Here is a 23,929-nt window from a genome sequence, read left to right on the forward strand (position 1 = left end):
AACTCAAAGGAGGCTAAACAGATGATGCAACTGCAAGCCACAATGGACTGCTGTGAATAGAGGCATTATGATTGCTGAAGGGATACCAATCATTGACCTGTGTGATTTCTTACACCAACCGGACATTGAGGGAGTTGTACATGGGACAGTTGCCATGCACCACTCACAAATCATCACCACCCACAAATCATGCAGCTAACACTAAGGGGAAGCCTGCAATTCCAGCAAAGCCGCACATTCTTTAAAAGCACTGGCTTCTAGTAAGTGTGAATTAAATGTAATTAGTTTGCTTTAAACAGAGTATCTCAGTCCCTGCATTACATAATAGTGGATGGCAAACTGGAAGATGCAGTGAACATCTCCAGTTCCAGCCTGCAATGAGCCAGATGCATAAAGTTTCATTGTCATGGTCACCTTGGCAACTAGGGCAAAAACAGTCTTTGACCTGCTGTGAAGTTGTAGTCTTAGCTGAAGAGGGTGGAATATTTCAGTAACAACCTCCTTCTTGAAACACATGCTCGGTTATGTTCTATTCCTTGGGGAATGCTTACTGTGGACTCATGCCTGGTTTGTGCAGAAAGCTTGAAGTCAACAAAATATCTTTCAACAACTGTCACAGCACTCCCTGCAGACCTTTGCAACTTGAACTAAATATCAAAAGTGCCAAACATTTGAAGGTCATAACAACAACCCGAAGATATCAATCATCTGTTAGTATCTGGTGATCCTCTAAAAGTACTACTGAGGCACCTTCCTGTAGCTTCATTCATTTTCAGGATCTGGACAACACCAACAAGGCCAGCACATTCCGAACTACCCTTGAGAAATGAGCTGCCTCCTTGACTCGGTGCAGGATGGTGAAGATATTTCCAAAGTGTTGATGGGTATAGAATTACAGAGCACAGAAACAGGCCCCTTTGGTCCACTTCGTCCATGCCGACCATGATGATTATCTACACTGATGTAAGGCCTGTAGTTTCCAAGCGTATCCTTACTGCCCTTTTTGAACAAGAGGACAGCATCAGCTATCTTCCCATTTTCTGGTTCCTCACCTATGAATAAAGAAGATGCAAAAACCTCTAATAAGAGCCCCAGTAACCTTCTCCCTTGCTTCCCTTAGATCTTAAATGAATACTTCTCATCAGTATTCACCAGGGAGAAGGATGTGGAAGCCAGAGAGTTAACCCACCCTAACTTGCACCAATATTTCTAGTACTTCCTCCTTCCTGATTCAGATGTGCTCCAGAATACCAGCATATCCTCATTTAACTCTCTGCCTTCCACACCCTTCTCCCTGGTGAATACTGATGAGAAGTGTTCATTTAGGATCTTGCTCATATCCCCTGTCTCCACGGATAGATTACCCCTCAGGTTTCTGATGGGACCTGTTCCTTCCTTAGCTACCCTGTTGTTTCTAATATACTTATAAAAGGTTTTAGAATTCTGCCTAATCCTACTTCCCAGGTTATTTCAAGGCCCCTTTTTGCCCTCCTAATTTCTTTCCTTTTTTCTCCTATATCCCCCACAAACCTCAAGTGACTCATTCAATACAAATTTCCTATACCTAACATACAAGTCCTTCTTTTCCCTGATCAAATCTTCAATATCCTTCGTCAACCAAGGTTCTCTAAACTTACCATCTTTGCCTGAGTGGTCCTGGCATCAGTGAGGAGGTGCTACTTCACAGCACTGTGGACAACAGCAACAATGATTGATATACACCAACTGGGCAGTAATTAGCTGGATTGGGAGCAACAAGCAATCTGCTGGAGGAACTCAGCAGGTTGAGCAGCATCTGTAGGAGTAAAGGAATTGTCGATGTTTCACGTTGATACTTGCGTCAGGACCTGTGTCTCCATTAGCTCGCTTACATTTGTTGTGCATCTTGTCAACAGGACGTACCTAGGCAAATGAACACACCAAGGCAAATGGATGCACCCAGTGCATTTTATCAATTTTCCAGATTGTTGGGTGGACACCAGTGTTGTAACTGTGCTGGAACTGCATAGCCAGAGGTGCAACTACTGCTGGAGTGCAGATCTTCAGAACTACTACTAGGATATTGTATGGTCCTGCATCCTTTGATGTAACCAGTGCTCTTAGTTGTTTCTTGATATCACATGGATTGAATCAAACCAGCTGGAGACTCGCTTCTGCAATGGTAGGGATCTTAGAGGAAATTAAATGGATCAACCAATCTGTAGCTGGCTGAATATGGTTGCAAGTGCTCAGCCATGCTTTTGATCTCACATTTGTGCACCAACATCATTGAGAATGGGAACGTTCTTGGAGTCTCTTCTTGTTTGCTGTTTAATTGTCTAGATGACTAGATGTGGTTGGACCACTATGAGACAGGGACACATAGTGATGTAACTAGTCGACCTGCTGCCTCACAGCTCCAGAGATCTAGGTTGAATCCTGACCTCTATTGCTGTCTGCCTGGAGTTTCCACATTGCCACTATGACTTCCTCCGGCGATACTGGTTTCCTCTCACATCCCAAAAACATGCAGGTTGGTAGATTGATCCTCTAACTTAACAACATTGATAGACTGAGAGCCATGCCGGATCACAAGGTTACAGATTCTGGTAGTTTACATTTCTGCTCCTGCTCATAGTCCACAGCACCTCATGGATGTCCACTTTTGAGCTATCAGATCTGTTCTGAGACTATCCCATTTAGCATGTTATAACACAAAACACTTCTCCCAATGCTATCATGGACAGATAAATCTACCACAGATGGTGGGGTGACAATGTGTTGGTTAACACACTTCCTTTTGCAGACCGACCCTGGCTGCGATGTCCTTCAGGACTTGACCAGCTCAGTTAGTAGTGGTGCTACCAAGTCATTCTTGTTGATGGACATTGAAGTTCCCTGCCAAGAGTATATTCTGTGTTCTTGCTACTTTTAGTGCTTATTCCTGGTGTTGATCATGGCAGAGATATCAACTGCAGACAGGTTTGCTTGGGCCAGGGTTTTCTCCACAATCTCCTAAATCTGCAGTTCAGTCATCCAACTTTCTATAACTTAATCTGTTTTATTTACATTTTATACAGTAGTGTGTTCTAGAAGTTTTTCTTTTCAACATTAAACACAGAGAAAAATATCTAAATGCTTCCTGCCTCAAGTTTAAGATTTTTGGAGACGAGTAGCCAAACATCTTTTTTCTCTCCATACTGAATTCTGTTCTGGAGACTTTAATTTTACACTCTATTTAAGAACTATTTTCTTCAAGGCCACTAGGGTGATCACCAGTAAGTTGTAGTACACTGATATTCCAAGGCAATATTCTGGATTCTTTATGTTAAAATTTCCTTTCTCACCCCCTGTCATGGAAGTTATGAAGATTTGAAGCAGTATCAAAAATGCAAACCACTATTAAAAGAATCATTGGCAATAGATCAAAACTTTCAATCTGGGAACATCCATTTCATTTTCCGGTAGCTTTTACCCCAACCACAAAACCTCTTGGTTTGATTTAGAAAGCTGAACATTACCACAACCAGTTGTAGATCATTTGATGACAAGTGTCTATGCCAAGGATTTTGTAATGGCTCAGTGACGTTTGCTAGGCAACAGTAATAGAGAACAGCATTAATGTTCTGATCAAAATACCAAAGAGGCTGGAAATCTGAAATAAAGACAGAAAATGTCAATGATACCCAGCAGGTCAAACAGCATCTGTACAGGGAGAAACAAAGTAAACATTTTAGATAAGTGACTTTTCATCAGTTGTTTCTCAATAGACTATTATGCACTAAGGAAAAAATAAACAAAAATATCCCTAACAATAATGTTCATATTGATTCATCATGAAAAAATATTACTGCATATACCATTCTTGAAAAGTGTGCCATTTGTTGGATATACTGACCCAATTTCTGCTGGAATGTAGCACTGTGAGTAACTTCTCATGCATAATGATGAATCAAATGTTCAGTGCAATTCACTGCAAAGGTGCATCAATGAAAGCTATTTGAATGTACATTACGTAGCAGGCACTTAATTTGATAAATATCTTCATAAGCAGCAACAATTAGGGAACTCACAAGTGACAAACTTTAGCATGGGAAATAAGCCCACAGAAACATATTCTGCAGTGGAGCCTGACCACATGTACTTTACAGCACTTCATGGGTTTCAAAAGATATCTGAAATCTAACAGTTATTTCTTTCTTCTTTTCTTGTATAAGAAAAGCTGTTGAGTTGCCATTTTGAATTGCATTTATCATTGCGATATGTGTATGTGAAAATATACGTGGTATTTTTCATCTGTATTTCCTTATATTAGTATTACATGTTGAATGGCTACAGAATAACCATCAACAAGATACAAGGCAGCCAGCAGTCATGGCTATTCTGGCAACTTCTCCAAAACCACAAGTGCCACCTAAGAGCAGCAAGCCCATAGGAATACCAACACTTTCATGTTCCCATGTGCTTGCTGCACTATTCTATCATTCACTATTTTATCCTTGCAATGTATCAACATTCCATCACTATCACTGAGACAAAATTAGGAATGCCCTACACAAAAATACAGAGAGCAACTTCACCACAGGGACTACAGTATTTAAAGAAAAGCACCATAGTTTTTTCAAAGGTAGGCATTAAATGCAGGCCTTACCAGCAACACCCATGTTCCTTTTAATATTTAGAAGGCAACGTTCTGACACTTGTGGAAAGATAAATTTCAGGAATCAAGAGGAGATGCCAGGTTGGTGGGAAATCGGGAAAGGACAGGCAATGGTGAATACACTTGTGCATACATAGCTTTTCACAACAGGCGTGAGGCGTCAATTACAGGGGAACTGTCTGAGCTGCTGTACTCTGTCGATCTCAACGTCTGCATCCTCTTTCAAGTCATCTTTAAAAACTTAATTTACCAAGTATATCCACCAACACAGCTCTCCTTCAGACCCCCACACTGAACCCCAACCTAATCTCATCTTCTCCTCCATCCAGTCTCTGATTATGACCACCTCCAGCCCCTAATACCAAATGCTGACACTGTGACCTGGCCCTTGAAATCTTAACCTCTCCCTCAGCTCCAAATCTCTTCAGACACTACTCCCTCCACCATTTCCAACATGATTGACAGCCTGGCAATTACTTAAGTTCCTCTGTAATTTATGCAATGGCACAGGAAAGGCCTTAGTTTCATGTTCTCTGTTCTGTTATGCATATGGTTTATGCCTCATGTGCATCAAGATATTGCAGGAGGGGCCTCATACATTACAAGTTGAATGCATGTTTTGTGTTATGGAATAATTTCTAGCCTGGGGTCTTTTGGATAAGACATTAAACCAAGGTACCTTAAACCTTTCAAAAAGCTTTTATTTTTCTATCCAAAGAACTTGAATCCCATCTGGTATTTATCTCTCAACCAATGTTATTATAACAGATAATTTGTTTCTTTATCTCAGTATCATTTGTGGTATTTTATAATGGTCTGAAATTAAGTGTCATCAGTGTAACCATGACATTCAATCTTGGTATGCAAATGAAACCTTAATTCCATCTGTACCTGCATTTTAGTCATGTATTCCAAACCTCAACATTATTTTTATCTCCTTTTCCCTTCCTCTTGATCTATCTTGTGCATCTGCTCGCCAATGTTGCTGTTGATCAGCTGAACCACACCCTCAACTGCACTTTGTTGCCCTTGTTCCCAATAAAATCCTCATTCTCTCCTAACCTTGGAACTTGTATTCCACTTGCTCTCCTGGTATGAACAAGGTATTCACTCTGCGGCTCCACAGGGCAAGTCTGAATGTATGTGATGCACAGCCACACGTCATCAGATATGGCAGCCAACATCAAATATTATAGGTCATTTCTGTTCTCTGCCAGACCAAGATCCACTTTATATATGAAGGCTTTGGGTTTATGTTACAAAATCATTTTAATATGAGGTCAGATCAAGATTTTACTACTGTAATGTACAATACACAAGCATCTTTGTCTTGAACAGAGGAACACAATGAAACCATCTGAAGGAAGATTGTCGTTAATGCTTTGATCACTGGAACAAAATGGAGATAAGAGTATTGGTTGCCAATTGTACGTGCCTCATGACATTTCATTCCTTTGCCTGGCATCCTATTATCATTTCTCAGGTTCTGCTGCTGTATAAATATATATTATGCTTCACATAGACATTACAACAAAAGACATACTAACCACTTATTGTAGTTACTAGCATGCAGAGTCTGAGAGCACTGCTAAGGCAACCTTAGACATCATACCCTTAAGGTTCAATTCCTCTCTAAACATTTCAATGTCCATTGGTAGATCAATATGGAAAGAAACTTGCGAATTTGAATACATTTTATGCAGATTTTCTAGCCTCAGAAAAAGCAGTGTTGTCAATCAGTAATCAGTGAGCTATATATAATTATTAGCTATTTATCAATGTAAGTGGACATTGTTGATTAACTGTTCTCCACACAAATGCTGTTCATGAATTTCATATGCAGATGGCAATGTTTATTGGAAACATTGTGGATTTTCCAAATCAGAACTTTCAACAATCATTAATTTATTGTGGACTTTCCAAATCAGAACCTTCAACAACCAGAGTAAAGCAAATGAAATAAGACTTCTTAGAAAAGAAAGAACTATGTTAGCTACATCATAGGAGTTCCTGATTTGCTTAAAAACACTTGTTTCAGAATGGTTTTCCACATTCGGATGGTCAAGCGTAAGTGTGGTATAGCTCATTAAAGCATTACTGTAACCCCAGAACTTATATTTCAGTTAAACATTATATTTCCAATTTTGCATTTCTGCAAGCAAAATTTAGTAGTTCCAGTGGTAGTAATTCTAGTGCACTGATCCTCAGATTAAAGTTAGTCGGGTGTGTAAGGAAATGGTTTCAGGTTTTTTTTGGCTTTAATCCAAGTGATAGTCTAGCAACATTATAAATCTATGTTTATCTGCATAAATATTAACAAATTCCTGCTTGTTCCATAATTCTTATAGGTTCCATACATATGTGGCATACATATTTAGAAGCATACTTTCACACTACTCTGCATGCAGCTGCAGTATGATTTCAAGCGCTTCATCCATAACTTGATTTCAAAGGGAATAAAAATCCTAAGACACTTAATACACCATGAACTCACTTTCACACACTTCATAATATTATAAAGTCAAGACCTGTGCTAAAATATCTGTCAATGGATTTTAGATATAAATTGAGTTCATCAGAGACAGTCGTCCTTCCTTGGAGTTTATGATATTGCCTTACCTCCTCAATTGCATTAACATCTGGCAATTCACTAGCAACCACTACTGTCCTTTGTAATATGCAGAGTTTGCAACAAAAGAATATTTTTACCACAACAGAAAGCAATAAATTTGTGAAGAGCAACATTCCAGGAACACTACCTATTTTCATCATAATAGTGAGTGAAAAAAAAACTTTGAAGAGAATCTAATGCCCGATACAAGGTTATGGTTGATGATATTGGATAACAAAAAAGCTTAGATTCAAAATGTGTTTCCAAATTCCATCTGATTCTTGCACCAAAAAATTGTCTAAAATGTGCATCAGTGTTCAATGACTAACATACATGAAGAGAGAGTGTCAAAGTAAATCAATGCACTCACCATCAAACTTCTTATGTCTGGAAACAAATGTTGTGCGAAGAAAATGGCTTGTTTCTTCCACCATATTTTCAAACTCCAATTTGCTCTGCTGGCTCAGCTTGTTCTCCATTTCCGAAGTGCAGCAGGTATAACCATGTGTGCATATCTGCAGGTGCTCCCCTGAAAACAAATTGAAGAGAAAGTTAGTTACTTAGTGGCAAGAAAACCTGGCTTCCAAGGAGAATTTTAATGGCAATATGAAATGTGCCTTGGAATAAAATAATTGCTTATATGGACCAGTTGGATATTACAACAAATCCAGTGGATTTGTTCCATGTTGTGCTACCTCCTCAGGTCTTGTTGAAGGTGTTTTTCTAAAACTTAATTGACAGTTTGCAATTGCTTCTATTTTCATTAGGATTTAGACTTTGCAGTTAAATGGACCTTTATTCCATACAAAATTTAAAGAATAATGAGTATAATGTCCACTGTTTCACCCCAAATGAAGGCAGACAGCAGAGATCGAAAGGAAAGAATGCATGTCAGTTCTGTTTTGTTATTCAGATTCTTCTCAATTTGTTGATTGTGTCAAACTTTTTACAGGTTAGACCCCTGAGAGGTTTATTCTGATTTTTAGAATGCATGTTAAAACCTAGACCATTTCTATTCCAATACCTGGTTTTAAATTACTCAAATGAAATGACAGAAGGAAGGCACAACTAAAGTTGCAATTTTAACTGACTCAATTGCAGATTATTTTGGAATTGACAGCCCTTTGCCTAAAAACTCTTTCATTCCTGATCTGGAGCAGTAGTCCAGCAATGCAGAGTTTACCTGGACTGATTCATTGATGTGCAGCAGGGACAAGGTTTTAGATGTCATTTGCCATGTTTAAGTGCATGCTACAATATATCAGAAAGCATTGATTCCTACAACAGTGAAACTAAGTTAACACAGTTGTCCCACTGTAGTGCTAAACAATGTCATAGTTCAGTACGTTCTCCCGTGCCTGCGTGGGTTTCCTCCGGGTGCTCTGGTTTCCTCCCACATTGCAAAGACATATGGGTAGGTTAATTTGGGTTTAAAATGGGCGGCGCGGACTCGTTGGGCCGGAAGGGCCTGTTACCACGCTGTAAATAGGATTTTAAAAAATATCCAAATGGAGCCTGTGATATGCACAGAAATGAAGACACCTAAGCAGGCCTGAAAAGAGGATCCTTCACCTGATGGGTATTGGTGCATCACAGGTTGATGCGAATTGTGTTACAAAGAACCCCTAAATCTGACTGGTCTACAATTACCACCTGGTTGTACAATATCTATCCTTCCTTCTTTGCATTTAATATCCTGTTTGCATAAATCTCTGTCTACAGCCTCCCCTAGAATAGCACTCAATTTCACATGCTCTTTGTATTACAGGCTCTCCAGAGAGAACACAAGTCCTCTCTCCCCATTGCAAAGTCTCAAAAAAAACCTGAGCAGCAGAGGAGAAGTAGATTGAACATCATTGCACCTGACACAACCAGACATCAGCTCAGATACAAGCACCGTGAGGGCTGAAGAGGTTTCAGTTAGGCCAGAAGTAATGTACCAGACACCCAGAGAGAAAGAAAGAGAGAGTACACTTTAGTACCATCCCAGAGAATTCAGAAGGGCACTGAGGAATGGGAGCACACACAATTGAGTCTGAAGTAGAAGTATGGCTGGTGCACTGTCCAATGTGACCAACAGATTACAAGGAGCATGGAAGAGTCCATCTCAAGCATTTCACTGAAGTTCAAATGGAGCCAACTACATCATTTCCACTTGGATGTACTTCTGTAGTGACCAGCACTGGCACTTTCATATTGCAACATCTGATGGGCAGGTTTCGCATCAGGTGAAAGATTCTCTTCTCTAGCCTGATCAGGCTCTGAGAGTGGGAGGGTTCTCCTCATTTTAATCTAGAAGACAAGTTGCCACACAAGTGGATACCATTTAAAGTTTGTGTTCTGCGCAGTCCTACACCGCTCCAATCAGAGCTCCGCTTCCTGTTACTCAGCAGCAGCTTGTTGTTAGCTGAGAACAGACTGCTCTTCCAGTACAAGATGTCACTCAGAAGCAGATTTCTCTCCATCAGGAGCAGATTTCTACTCTACATGAAAAAAGAGAATAAAGAGAGAGAAAACACTGAGTACTCAGGAAGCAGATGGCTATATTGTGGGAGTTGACTTTTGGTGTTAATGGCAGTGTCGCAAGCTGGGTGGCAGCAGATATGCAGCCTAAAGTTTGCCAAGTTCAGAGAGAGCTCTGCTGGGAATCAGCAGTGTGAAAGTACTGCACTCCCTCAAGATATCAGCATTTCATCTCAGACAATGCCCTCACCACTGTCTCACAGCCAGAGTTAATAATTGAATCTACATATTTTATTATTATTAATATTGATATAGTAAGTTTAATTCTGCACACAACACAAGGTCAAGCCACCTTTAACAATGAAGCACGCCTCAAACTTTTAGTTAAGACTTGCATGAGTATGAATGGACTGTGCACAGGAATTTAGTACAAGTGACATCAAAATGTGCATTGCACACCAGTTGATTTCATTGCATGTGACCACTGTGCACAAGCCCATCAAATGCATATGGGGTCTGGAACAAATTTCTAAAGTGCTACCCAGATATTATGTGTATTTAATGAAATTCAATTACACAGCACACAACAACATCACATTTGAATTTCAGGCCCAATTATTTACACTTTATTTCCCACCTAACTGTTTTCAATGTCAACAATCTGCTTTGGCAGTCTGTGTAAGTTCCTAGTTATTTCTTCTACTTCATTCCATTCAGAGAAATCCCAAAATTTGTTCCTGATTGGTAAATGCTGGACATACATTTTAGTTGCAAGTGTGTAGAGCGTGTAGAACACTGCTTCCAAAATTGTGTTCCATTTAATCCTGCAGAATATTGATCTGATTTAATGTTTATACAATAATAGCCTTTGGCAATGTTTCTTGTCCTTTTGTTGGTTTCTAAGGTGTGTTAAAAAGATCTAAGAGGCTCCTTCCAGTTTATTCACTTTCTCTACAGAAACATTTCTTATATTTTCTCATGAATTATGAGGACATTTAGCCTCGTCTATGCTGGTTGTCAAAGCTATCCTATCAGTCCCCATTTCTCTCTCACATGTTCATTAGCAGGCCTCCCTGCCCACCCAGTCCCAATTCTCCTCACCTACCTGTACAGGGGGCAATTTACAAAAGGAAATCACTGTACTAGCATGTCTTTACGCTATGGGTGGAAACCAGAGCATCCTTGGGAAACCCATACAGTCACAGGGAGAAACTGCAGACACAGACAGCATCCAGGGCCAGAATTGAACCCAGATTGCTGAGCTGTGCAACAGTAGGAGTAAGCACTGTGCTGCCCACATTTTGGTTTAGATTCTGCTCTGCACTTCATGACAGAACAAGTTAGACCAGAAACTTGGTCAGGTGATTACTCTCATTCACTGTCCCTCTTTGCTAATTTCGACAAAAAAATGATTGCTGAAAGATTCACCCTTTAAAGTTTCTTGCCTTCATGGGACAATGTATCATTCGTAACCAAGAAGGTAAACAGGCACCTTGCTTACATTGGTTAACTCTCCAGTTCTCTCTTAATTCCTTGAGTAAAGGAATAGACCTCGTGCCTGGCATTTTCCCATAATATGGCTAATACCAGGAAATTCAGCCATGTCCTGTTATTCAAGGTACAGAGCATGCTGCATAGGCATCACAACTGTGTCAAATTTATTCTCCAGTAAGATGATACATTGAGTCACAATTTTTTCAGACAATGGCAGGGAAAAAGTAGCCAGTTGGCATTCCATTTTAGTTAATTCCTATCACTTGTAAAGCATCAAGAGAACTATCTATTCTAGAAGCCATCAATATAATTGAACAGTGAAGCTGAGAAATGATAGCTTTCTAGGTAATGGGAGGGGGGATTGAAGTTAGGGTTGGAGGGAGAGGTAGTCAAGAGTATGGGGAAACAGTTGCATCTGAAATATTCCAGATTCTAAATAGGAAATGAATAAGCTCTACATAATTGCCTAAATTTGCCTCACGAGCAGGTTTTTTTTCATTCACCAAATACAGGAAATAAGTTTCTATTAAAAGATTATACAGATGTATCTATGGATTTAAAGCAAATAGAATAAAACAATGTTCTCGGACATTTTAAGCACAAATAAGGGTTATAAATGCCCACAGTTAAGAAAGGTGAACCAAGAGCAGCTAGACTTGCCCTCACCTTACCACCTTCAGTAATTCCTGGCAAATACATGCAGTATAATCAACAGTTAATATCATAATGAAGTTAATATCATAATGATCATTGTGTGAGAGTTTCTATTGTGAAATTTTCCATTTTGCATTGAGTTTATCACTAACAGGAAAAGGGATACTCAATAATTTAGTAAGGCAAACAAGGACAGTCTTTTACAGAGTTCATTCACTATTACATCTCTCTTTCAATAGATTATTAATGTGCAAACCCAACCTTGCTAGTTGCAGCTGAGTATGTAGGGAGTAGCCTTACAGTGCCTTCAAATTCACATAACTGGGAGAGAAAATAAGGAAGGACCAGATTCATATTTTATGAGCTCCATTAAGTAAAGCAGTTTATTAAATGACTGAAAACAACAAATTTCCTTTCCATACTGAAATGAAAGCACAATACAAATCTGAACATTTTTTTATTTGCCAATTCCCCTCTCCTTTGCCTTGAGTAAAAGTGTTGAGTCATTGCTAGGTAATTATTTTGCAAATATCAATCATCCTCTGGGACACAGCATGAATGTTTTACCATCAGGAAGCAGCCCACCATTGAGAATATTGCCTTTTTGACAATGAGGGGTATTTTGATCAAAGTTGGTAAGACCTCATTTGACATCCACACGTACTTCCAAGGGGCAAGGTATAGTGATTAAAAACAGGAGGCGAACCAATTGTTGCCAAATCCAGGGGTAGGAACCCAACTAAAAGCTAACAAATAGCTTTTTAAAAAAGTGATGACCAGCCCTGGCCTTGAGCAATATTTCTCAGCTACCTCAACAGAGAACTGGGACTAAACCTTGCATTCAGCTACTCTAACAACACACAAAAAGTGCTGGAGGAAGGATTTGTCTGGGACATCCAAGTGAGGCAGCGCTTCACCTGTGAGTCCGAGGGTGTCATTTATTGCATCCGGTGCTCCCAGTGCAGCCTCCTCTGCATCGGTGAGACCTGATGCAGATTGGGTGACCACTTCATCGAGCACCTTCGCTCCGTCTGCCGCAATAGCCAGGACCTCCTGGTGGCCACCCACTTCAATTCCACATCCCATTCCCATACTGACATGTCTATCCATGGCCTCCTCTACTGCCACATTGAGGCCAGGCACAGGTTGGAGGAACAACACCTCATATTCCACCTTGGTAGTCTCCAACCTGATGGCCTCAACATCAATTTCTCTAACTTCCGGTAACCCCATCCCTTCTTTTTCTTTCCCCCCCAGCTCCTCCCTCTCCCGCCACATTCTGGCTTCTGCCTTCTTCCTTTCCAATACTGATGAAGGGTCTCAGCCAGAAACATTGACTGTTTATTTCCCTCCATAGATGCTGCTTGACCTGCTGAATTCCTCCAGCACTTTTTGTGTATTGCTCCAGGTTCCAGCATCTGCAAAAATTTTTGTGTCTCCAATTCAGCTGCTCCATTTGGCTCAGCAGTCCAAGGATGGAGCTAAACATAGGACATGATATAATCCAATGTACCACACAGGGCACCTCCGCTTTCTCTCCTAGCTGATTTACGACCAACTCAAAAACTGGTGACAGGTAATGCTATTGTCTCACAACTTCAGTGACCCAGGATCAATTCTGCTGTCTGTGTGGAGTCTGCATGTTCTTCCCATGACCATGTGGATTTCCCCTGGATGCGCTAGTTGATACTTTAATCAGTAACTGTAAATTACTTCCAGTCATAGTGAGACATCCTCAAAACTAGAACCTACAACTTTTTGACTCAGAGTTAAAAGCGTCACTAAGAGCCAGAAACGACATGAGAGCGCTTCTGGTCCTTTCCAGAAAATCAGGATAATTCCAGTCTGGCTAATTTGCACCCAGTTAATATACTCTTGCTTATTAAAGTGATGAAGATGTCATCACAGTGGTCTCAAGCAGCACTTACCAATCATCTGCTCCCCAATACCCATACATCATAAAAACGAAGATGATTGTGGTTGCTGGAATCCTAGACTCTGGACATTACTGCAGGAGTTCCTCAAGGCAATGCCCTAGGCCTAACCATCTTCAGCTGCCTAAGCTTTCTTGCATTATAAGCTCAGAAGAGGGGATCTTAACTAGTGATTGCACAATGTTCAATTTCAATCACTACTCCTCAGAAAATGAAGCAATCCATGCCTACATGCAGCATGGTATAGACAAAACTCAGGCATGGCCTCATGAGCAGCAGATAACATTTGCACCAAGTAATGGGCAATGATCCTCTCAAACAAGATTGAGCCTAACAACCTGCCTTTGACACTTAAAGACATTAGCATTGTTGAGTCCTTCACTATTAATAACCTGAGGGTTACCACTGACCATAAACTCTGTTAGATCAGCCACATAAATAATGTATTATTAAAACCACAAGTGAAGTTTAGAGGTTGATATCTTACTGCACGTGACTCACTTCCTGACACCCTAAATCCTTTCTGCCCTCTACAAGGGATGTCAGATGGAATACATTTCATTCTTTTAGATGAGCGTAGCGTAGCGGTTAGCGTGATGCTATTACAGCGCCAGCGATCGGGGTTCGATTCCCGTCGCTGTCTGTAAGGAGTTTGTACGTTCTCCCGTGTCTGCGTGGGTTTCCTCCGGGTGCTCCAGTTTCCTCCCACATTCCAAAGACGCAAGGGTAGGTTAATTTGGGTTTTAAAAAAAAATGGGCAGTGCGGACTCATTGGGCCGGAAGGGCCTGTTACCACACTGTAAATATTTTAAAAAATGAGTGCAGTTCCATCAATACAAAAGCTCAACAGGATCCAGGTTAAAGCAGATTGATTGACTGGCACCTCATCTATTATTCTAAGTATTTATTTTTCAATCAGTGCACTTTGGATACAAGAGTGTATTGTCTACAAAATGAACTACAGTTACTTGCCTAGCTTTCTCAAATGACACCTTCCAAACCTCTACAACCAAGGACAGCGCAGCAGGTGCATAGGAACACCATTTCCTGCAAGCTCCTGTCCAAATCATACAGCCTCTTGGCTTTGGAATTTATCACCATTCCATTTTATTGCTGGACCTCAGCCTTGCAACTGCCAACTGAACAATGTGGGAGCACCTTCAATGAGAGCACTTTAGTGGTTAAATGTTGTTCACCACCACCTTCTCAAGGACAATAAATACTGGCCTTGCCAGTGATGTCCATGTCCTGTAAGATTAAAAAGTGAAAAGAAAAGATACTCAATAAATTAATCTGAAGAATAAAAGCATGTTAGAGCACTTTATTCCTTTGAATGCACATCCTGTGTCATAGTCATCAAGCATGAAAATGGCTCTTCGGTCTGACTCATCCATGCCAACTGAGATGCCTCTCTCTGCTAATTCCATTTTCCTGCATTTGGCCCATATCCCTCTATTCCTTTCCTATCCATGCATCTGTCCAACTGCCTCTACCACCTCCTCTAGCAGCTTGTTCCATATTCCCATCAACCCATGTGAAAAACTTGCCCCTCAGATCTCTAAATATTTCCTCTCTCGCCTTAAACCTACATCCTCTAGTTTTAGACTCCCCTACACTGGGAAAGACTGATTCCTTACCCTATGTAAGCCCCTCATAATTTTATAAACATCTATAATGTCACACCTCAGCCTCCTGTGCCTGCCTATCCAATCTCTCCGTGTAACTAAAGCCCTCCGTTCCAGGAAACATCTTGGTGACTCTCTTCTGCACTCTTTCCACATCCTTTCACTACCAACCACATGTGGGAAATCAAAAGTACTTCAAGTACAAGACAAACATTTGTAGGAAGGATTGCCAGCTTGAGGATTTCTAGCTTGAGCTGCAGCTGACAAGGCTACATAGCAGCACGTTTCAGGGTGTAGTCATCCTGCAGTTTTAGGATCTGTAGGGAGCGGGCAACTCTGACAACAAAATAGATATACAGACACTGCAAAAATCCCCTGTGTGCATTTTAATCTCCAACTGATATGCTACTCTGAAGACAAAAGCTTTTTTGGTGAGTGTGCTCGGCTCTTAACTGCCCTCTGATATGGCTTAGCAAATCCCTCAGTTGCATCAGAAAACTGCTATATTAAAATGCAATATGATTAAAACTGTACAGACTACCCAGCATCGACACTGGGCTTAGATGTGGCAAGATTGCTTACAGCCCAATTGACCTTGTCTTTCCTATGAATATCTAGGTACTGATATCTAAGTTGGAAGTGCTGGGTCACAGACTTGTCAATTAGTTGAATCAAACACTATAGCAAACTTCCAAAGTTACACAAGATCCTGGGACTCATATGTCAGAAACACAGAGTACAAAAAATGGCCAAGTTATGATGAATCTTTATGAAACAATTTTGGTCACACCTCTAAAGGAAGGAAGTGTTGATCTTGAGCATACAAAAAAGATTTATTACAAAGGTTCCTGTGATGAGGGATGTTATGGGGAATTATGTTCTTGGAAAAGGCTGGAGAAGCTGGAATTATTCTCCTTTGAGCAGAGAGGACTCAGAGAAGATGTAACAGCGGCATTCAAAATTATGAGGGGATTAGACAGAGCAGTTAGTGGGAAAATGTTTGTGATTTAAGGTTGCATTTGGTTCTTTTGCCAATCATAAGTGATCAGCATCTGGACTGCATTGCCTCACAGGATGGTGGCGACAGATTCAATTACAGTTTTCAAAAGGGAATTGGTAAAAAAAAGTTGCAGGTCAATGGGAAAAATGCAAGGAATGGGACTAGATGCAATGTTCTTGCAGAGAGCCAGCAGAGACTTAAAGGGACCAAATAACCTCTTTCTCTGCTATTACCATTTTATGATTAAATTGAAACCATTAACAACATTAATCAACTACTGATTTGTATCTTTATTACATTTAATTCTAAATCAAAATACTTCATTCTAACTTTAAATTGATTATTTGTAAGGTCATATTTGGAGTTTCACTTCAAGTTTTGGTCAATTTTACCCTTCAAGATGACAACTGTCCAGCAGGGAAGGTTTTAAAAGTGAGCAGGATATAAGGTTTAAGAAACAAGAAAGTTTCAGCATCAAGTCACTGAGAGAAATTCAAAGCTAAACTGGTTTTAATTAGGGAAATGAAAAAAAAATGAGTCCCAATCCAAGTGTCTGAAATAAATGCAATAATGTAAATAAAACTTGAAAATAAACAAAAGTTGGAGATGCCGAGGAACACCACTATATTTATTCAGCCAACCCAAGGCGATACTTAAGATTAGTAAGAATTTATGCCGCTGTGTGAAATATAATCTTATCTGAAGCTGTAAATATCATTTCTTCACAAAATGGGTGAACATCTACTTAAATCAGAATTGAAAGCTTTGAACAGTAATAAAGATTTTGAATGCTGTGTTTGTTTGATGCCTTTTAAACTACCCAGATCCTGGCAAAGTCATTCTAAGAGGGTACCTGCTGAACTTCACCCAGTTCCCAGGGAGACCCATGGCAATAATGTGTGGGAGGCAAACTATGAAGGCATTTATTCAATTTTTCCTCTACTGATTAAATATATTGGCTAAAATCCATAATAGACTGATTTTATCAAAACTGTCCAGTGCCCAAATACTTGGCACTTTGCCTTTTTAATACATCTACCTACTTTGTCATCAGGCACATGCTTTTAAAAAACTGTTGTTGTATGTTTGGACCTGTACAAAGACACCTTCAGGACAGCAAGCATTCAACAACAGACAGTGTTACAATCAAGTCATTCTATCATTTTAACTAGCATCTTCTGAAGCCTTCCATCTCAAAATTCTGCCTAGACCCACAGCCCAAACTAATATAAACAATATATATGGATATTTATGAAACCTGTTTGGCTGCAAGCACAATAAGCCATTCTAATGAGCAGTATCGCAGATATTGTGTGCAGGTACCAGTATGTCACCAGCACATGTTTAAAAGACAGTAATTACACTGCCACAAGTGTACTTACGCATTTAATTAGTGCTTTACCAAGTAGTTTCTGAATCTCAGTGTAATGTTAAAAGTTCGGAAATGGATTCACATCAGCTTGTTAATTAACGTTAATGACATAGCAGTACTATTTAAACCTATAAAATGTAAGCTAAGAACATTGGTTTCAGACTGATTGCTAAGATACTCCAGTCAATGCAAAGTTTTATAAGTAATATTGTGCATCCTGGAAGAAATGGTGCATCCAACATGGAAATCTGAACAGAAGTAGCTATAATAACTTTACACATTGTTTCCCAAATCATTTTTGATTAATGTGAAGTGTGCAATAAATTTTGCATAATCAAAATGAACAAGCTGTTTTAGGTTTAGTATTGTGGAATGAGAAAGGATTAATTAATAATCTTGTAGGTAAGGGGCCATTGATGATCACAATATTTTGGAAATTTTACGTTAAGGAAAACAGTGGTTTAGTTCAATCCAAAAACAGGGCCTTAAATCTAAGCTAAACAAGTTAAAGGTATGAGACATGACTTGGATATAGTAAATTTGGAAATTACATTAGTAGGTTTGACAGTAGATAAGCAATGAATAACATTTAAACAAATAGATTACAGCAAATACAGTGCAAAAAAACAATGGTAAAAGTAGTTCAACCAGCTAAAACAAAAATTAAAAGATGGAATTAGATCAAAGGAAAAGGATTATACACTGGTACATTCCAGGAGTGGAAGCACAAGTGGAATCAGCACTAAAAATTGTCATTATATACATGGAAAAATGCATGACTGAGAGTGCTGCTGTGCCAAAACCTCGCTCAAACCCTGCTGGGAACCTGGTATGAATCCAGCAATGAATCGTCCCATGGCTCACTGCAGAGAGACTGTGACAGCAGGTATTTGACATGCCAGGGCAAACACTGAGAAATAGAATGCAGGACTCAGGGGACGCACCCAGTAAAGGCTGGTGAGTGTGCGCCATTGTTGAGAACATAAGCTCCAGGATCCTGTGATGTCTCTCATCATTTCTGGTTGGATGTGATGGAAGCTGCTGTCTTGCCCCCTCAACGTTTGGCTGCACAGCTCTTCCTAGCCCCGAGATTTCTCTAAAGTATTGTGTTCATTCCTGGTCACCTCAATATAGGAAGGATGTGGAAACTTTAGAGAGGGTGCAGTGGAGATCTACCGGAAGCTGCCTGGATTCAAGAACATGTCTTATGAGGAAAGGTTGGGCGGCACGGTAATGTAGCAGTTAGTGCGACGCTATTACAGCGCCAGCCATTGGGGTTTGATTCCCATCGCTGTCTGTAAGGAGCTTGTATGTTCTCCCGTGTCTGCGTGGGTTTTCTCCGGGTGCTCCGGTTTCCTCCCAACATTTCAAAGACGTACGGGTAGGTTAATTTGGGTTTAAAATGGGCAGCACGGACTCGTTGGGCCAGAAGGGCCTGTTACCACGCTGTAAATAAAATTCTAAAAAAATTTAATTTAAAAGCTAGGGCTTTTCTCTTTGGAGCAATGCAGGATGAGAGGCGACTTGATAGAGGTGTATAAGCTTATGAGGGGCATAGATAGAATGGACAGCCAGCACCTTTTTCCCAGGGTGGCAATGGCCAATACCAGAGGACATTGGTTTAAGGTCAGAGGAGGAAAAATTTAGGCAAGACGTCAGAGATAAGTTTTTTTTTTACACAGAGTGGTGGGTGCCTGGAATGCACTGCCGGGGGTGGTGGTAGAGGCTAATACAATGGGGACATTTAAAAGACTCTCAGATAGGCATATGGATGTAAGAAAAATGGAGGGTTATGGGCTGTGTAGGAGGGAAGGGTTAGATTGATCATAGAGTAGGTTTATATAGGTCGGTACAACATCATGGGCCAAAGGGCCTGTACTGTGCTGTGTTCTATAGTACAAGCTCACCAAGCTGGGGAGGGCTGCGAAGCAGTAAGAGTGAAAACCTTAACATGTGGTATCTGGGCATGTGGAAATTAAAGTAGGATTGGGCAGAGTCAAGATGGACTTATGAAAGAGAAATCACATTTGATAAAGCTATTAGTTTTGTGTGATTGTTATCTATTTTACTGATTTAAGGGGGAACCATTTGATGCAGTGTGTCTGGACTCACAAAATCTTTGGTGCACATGTCACTGGAAGTTAATGTGCAGGCAAACCAAATAATAAGGAATGCAAATATTTGTTGGCCTTTATTGCATGAGGATTGGAGTTCAAGAGTAAAGATATCTTACTGAAATTACATAGGACCACAGAGGGACAGCATCTGCAAGACTGTGTTCAGGTCTCGTCCTCATTTCCCAATCCAAGGAAGAATATATTTGTTGTTGAGGAATAATATATGTATGATAGAAAAAGTAAAATTGAGGATTCCCAGATCGGTTCCAAGGAATGGAGGGATTGTCCTTTGAAGAAAAAGGACATTGGTTCCCTTATACGATGAGATAGACTCTTGACCTCACAATCTACCTTGTTATGACCTTGCACCTTATTGTCTACCTGCAATGCACTTCCCTGTAGCTGTGACACTTTACTCTGTACTCTGTTATTGTTTTTGCCTGTACTACCTCAATGCACTCTGTACTAACTCAGTGTATCTGCACTGTGTAATGAATTGATCTGTACAAATGGTATGCAAGACAAGTTTTTCACTGTACCTCAGTAATAGTAACAATAATAAACCAATACCAAAAGAGACTAAGAAGAATGAGCTTATATACTCTTGAATTTAGAAGAATGAGACATGATTTCATTGAAGCATGGGAAACGACAGGGTAGATCCAGAGATGGTTTCCTTTGTTGGGATGTCCAAAAAACAAGGTTGTGGTCTCAAAACAAGGAGTTGGCCATTCCGATATGGGATGAAAAGAAATTTCTTTAGCCAGAATCTTTGGATATTTAGTAAGTCAAGGCATATGGCTTAGTACTAGAAGGTGGCGCTGAAATAAAAGATCAGCCATAATCTTGGTAAACCGTGGATCAGGCATGAGAGGCTGACTTGCCCATTCCTGTGCCTGTTTCATATTATGTACAGGTCCTTCCCCAGCCTGTGAATGGCCGACTTATGTACAGCCCATACATATGAAAGAGCATTTGGGAGATCAGCAGGATGGATTTTCTGGCTGTTGCGAAGCTGCAGACATCTTTTGCTGTATGGTAACTCAATTCGCAGCCACATTTCTGATTTGCAAACTGTTCAGATTACAGTTAACAGGAACAGAGCCCTGCTGTAACCTGCGGAGGACCTGCAATAAGGTGGGATCTTTATTTGAATGCATGTCTATGGCTGAATTCATGAACAAAGGACAGATAAAGCATTCTGTTCTTGTACATTGCAGGCTGTACTGTCTGCAGTCAGTGCAAGCCATGTAATTATTTGGTTGCATGTATTGCATGCAATCCCTGCTATTATTTGGTTGACCACATGTAACGAATGCCCAGCATAATTTAACAGCCTGCACAGTTAAAAGCAGGTGCAATATAGCAACAAGAGGTGGTTAAACCCTGCCTCTAGAGCCTGTGATCTGCCCATTCTAGCTGCTCCCATCCAGAAAAGAACAAATTAAATGAAAGCTGAAAGAAGCCAGATGGAGAAACATTAAGAATCCCAGTTACATTGTCAGCTAGAGACAAGCAGCCCCTGCCAAGATTTGAGATTGCAGTTACGGCTGTCACAGTTGGCAGACTTTGATTTCAACTTCTGTGAAACAAAGACATCTCTTGCATTCGTTCTCACTGAAGTTAAGGCCTTTTGATATACTTTCCTCCCATTCCTCTCACTTCTACTACCAGTAGCTTGACTGATATTGTGTGGGCTCTGTTCATGACTCAGCTATTCCTTATTCCATGAACAAACAGTTTTAAAGGCAATGTCAGACAATGACCATCTCCAACTACAGAATCTTGTCATTCAATGGAGCTGATGATTTTTACAACATTTTATGGTTTGCCATTCCACAAGTCCACAAGGCTATTCTAAAATAACTTATGACATTTCATTCCATCTTGTCACCAAATACCAAGTGGAACAAACTCGCAACTTTGTAAACCTCACAAGAACACAAGAAAATAGGAGCAGGAGGAGGCCACTCAGCCCCTCAAGTCTGTCCCACCATTCAATATGATCGTGGGTCCTCGACTGTGCCAGATTCCTGTAACCCTCAATTTCTCAACCTTTCAAATATTTATCTATCTCCACCTTAAATATATCAAATGATCTGGTCTGCACCATACCTGGGTGCTGAGAATTCCAGAGATTCACTAACCTCAGAGAAGAAATTTCTATACACCTCAGTTAAATGGACAGCCCTTATTTTGAAGCTTGTTCGTGACTCTCCCACGATTGAACACATCTCAACATCTACCCTGTCAATCCCCCTCAGGATCTTATATGTTTGAAGATTCATTCTTCTAAACTCCAAAGAATACAGACCCAAACTGTCCAGCATGTCTTGACTGGACAATCCTCTCATCCCAGGAATGAGCCTGGTGAATAGCCTTTTGACTGCCTGCAATTATAATACATCCTTTTTCAGACAAGGAAAGAAAAACTGCGTGCAATATTCCCGGTGTGGCGTGAGCAACACTCTGTTCAATAAACCAGGGCAGGACTTACATGATGAAGGGTAGGGCCCTATGGAGTGTTATAGAACAGAGAGACCCGGGGTACAAGTACAGAGTTCTCTGAAAATGGCGATACAATTAGACAGGGTAGTGAGGAAGGCATATGGCATGCTTGCCTTCATCAGTCAGGGCATTGAGTAAAAGGGATAGGACATCATGTTACAGATGTACAAGACGTTGGTGATACTGCACTTGGAGTACTGTGTGTAATTCCAGTGGCTATACTATAGAAAGGGTGCAGAAAAGATTCACAAGGATGTTGCTGGAACTGGAGGGCTTGAGTTATGAGGAGAGACTAGATAGGCTGGGACTTTTTTCCCTGGAGCATAGTTGGCTGAGCAGTAACCTTACAGAGGTATATAACAGCATGAGGGACATAGATAAGATGAATGGTCACAGTCCTTTTCCTAGGGCATGGAAGACCAAAACTAGAAGGCATAGGTTTAAGGTGAGAGGGGTATAATTTAAAGGGCTCCTGAGGGTGGTGGGTGTATGGAATGAGCTGCCAGAGAGGTGATAGAAGCAAATACAATTACAATGTTTAAAAGACAAAATATGAGATGTTCCACTGAAACATGAAGTGAATAACCTCTGCATTCCTCTAGTGCATTTCTCCTGTATCCCTTTTGCCTATTCTGGTGATGCTATGCAGTCCTGCTCCAGTGGCACAGCAAGGCTGTCAATATTCAAGAGAGGAGAATGCAGATGGTCTTAGAACAGTTCTGAGCCTTTCATGCTCTTGGCCTTGCAGGAAGCAATCTGGATGGCTAGACGACAGTGAAGCCTGAAGCCACTGTGAATTGGCAGGTATAGAATGGCAGATGTTGACATCCTAAGCGGACATCAGGTTCAACCTCTTTGCAGCCACTGAAACTCACTAGTTACAGGTCACAATCCCAGCAATCTTTTAGAAAACAGATTGGGATAGATTGAATCTTGTAACACACAAGGCATCAACAAGACTTTGCATGGCAGAATCTGAACTTGCTTTTGGCACTTAGACATTGCATGGCTTCCGCTCATGCTGCGATGAAAACTAAGGCATGGAACATCCAAAGTATAGTCCAAACAAGATTGCAGTGGGGTCACTCATAGTATGGGATGCAGGCATAAAGCACTTAGCTAAGTACTTTGCAGCAGAAATTATATGTGACTTTGTGTTCTGGGGAGCTGTCACCAATTCCAGCTTTATCCCTTCCAGTGGCTGCAGGCCTCTTCTGTCCATCAGGTTGAGATTCCACCTCCAAGGTAACCTTTAGATTATCTACAGGACAGCTGGAATAAATTGAAGGGTTTGGAAGAAAAGAATGCTGGTATTGGAGATGAAATTTATGACAGGAGGGTGAAGTAGAATGTGAGAACAAGATCTCGTCATCTCTACTGCTTCAACGTCACCAGTGACCTGCCGCAGCAATGCCTGCTTTCCTCTCTCACATTTTTCCCACCACGTTTGGAAGATAAAAGGCATATTCTACAAATAAAATCAAACTGACACCGCAAGATAATTTTTTTTCA

The 23,929-nt window shown here is 40.5% G+C and overlaps 1 protein-coding gene across 1 annotated transcript in view; it reads right to left on the reverse strand.

Moving 5' to 3' along the window:
- The window catches only part of LOC127575957 (glypican-6-like), a 785,436-nt gene that overhangs the window by 547,357 nt on the left and 214,150 nt on the right, over positions 1 to 23,929 (reverse strand). The window contains 1 exon segment of the mRNA XM_052026233.1: positions 7,621 to 7,779. Within this exon segment, the coding sequence (XP_051882193.1) occupies positions 7,621 to 7,779 (159 nt within the window).

Source organism: Pristis pectinata, chromosome 11 (assembly GCF_009764475.1).
Source record: "Pristis pectinata isolate sPriPec2 chromosome 11, sPriPec2.1.pri, whole genome shotgun sequence".
In the NCBI taxonomy this organism is placed as follows: domain Eukaryota; kingdom Metazoa; phylum Chordata; class Chondrichthyes; order Rhinopristiformes; family Pristidae; genus Pristis; species Pristis pectinata.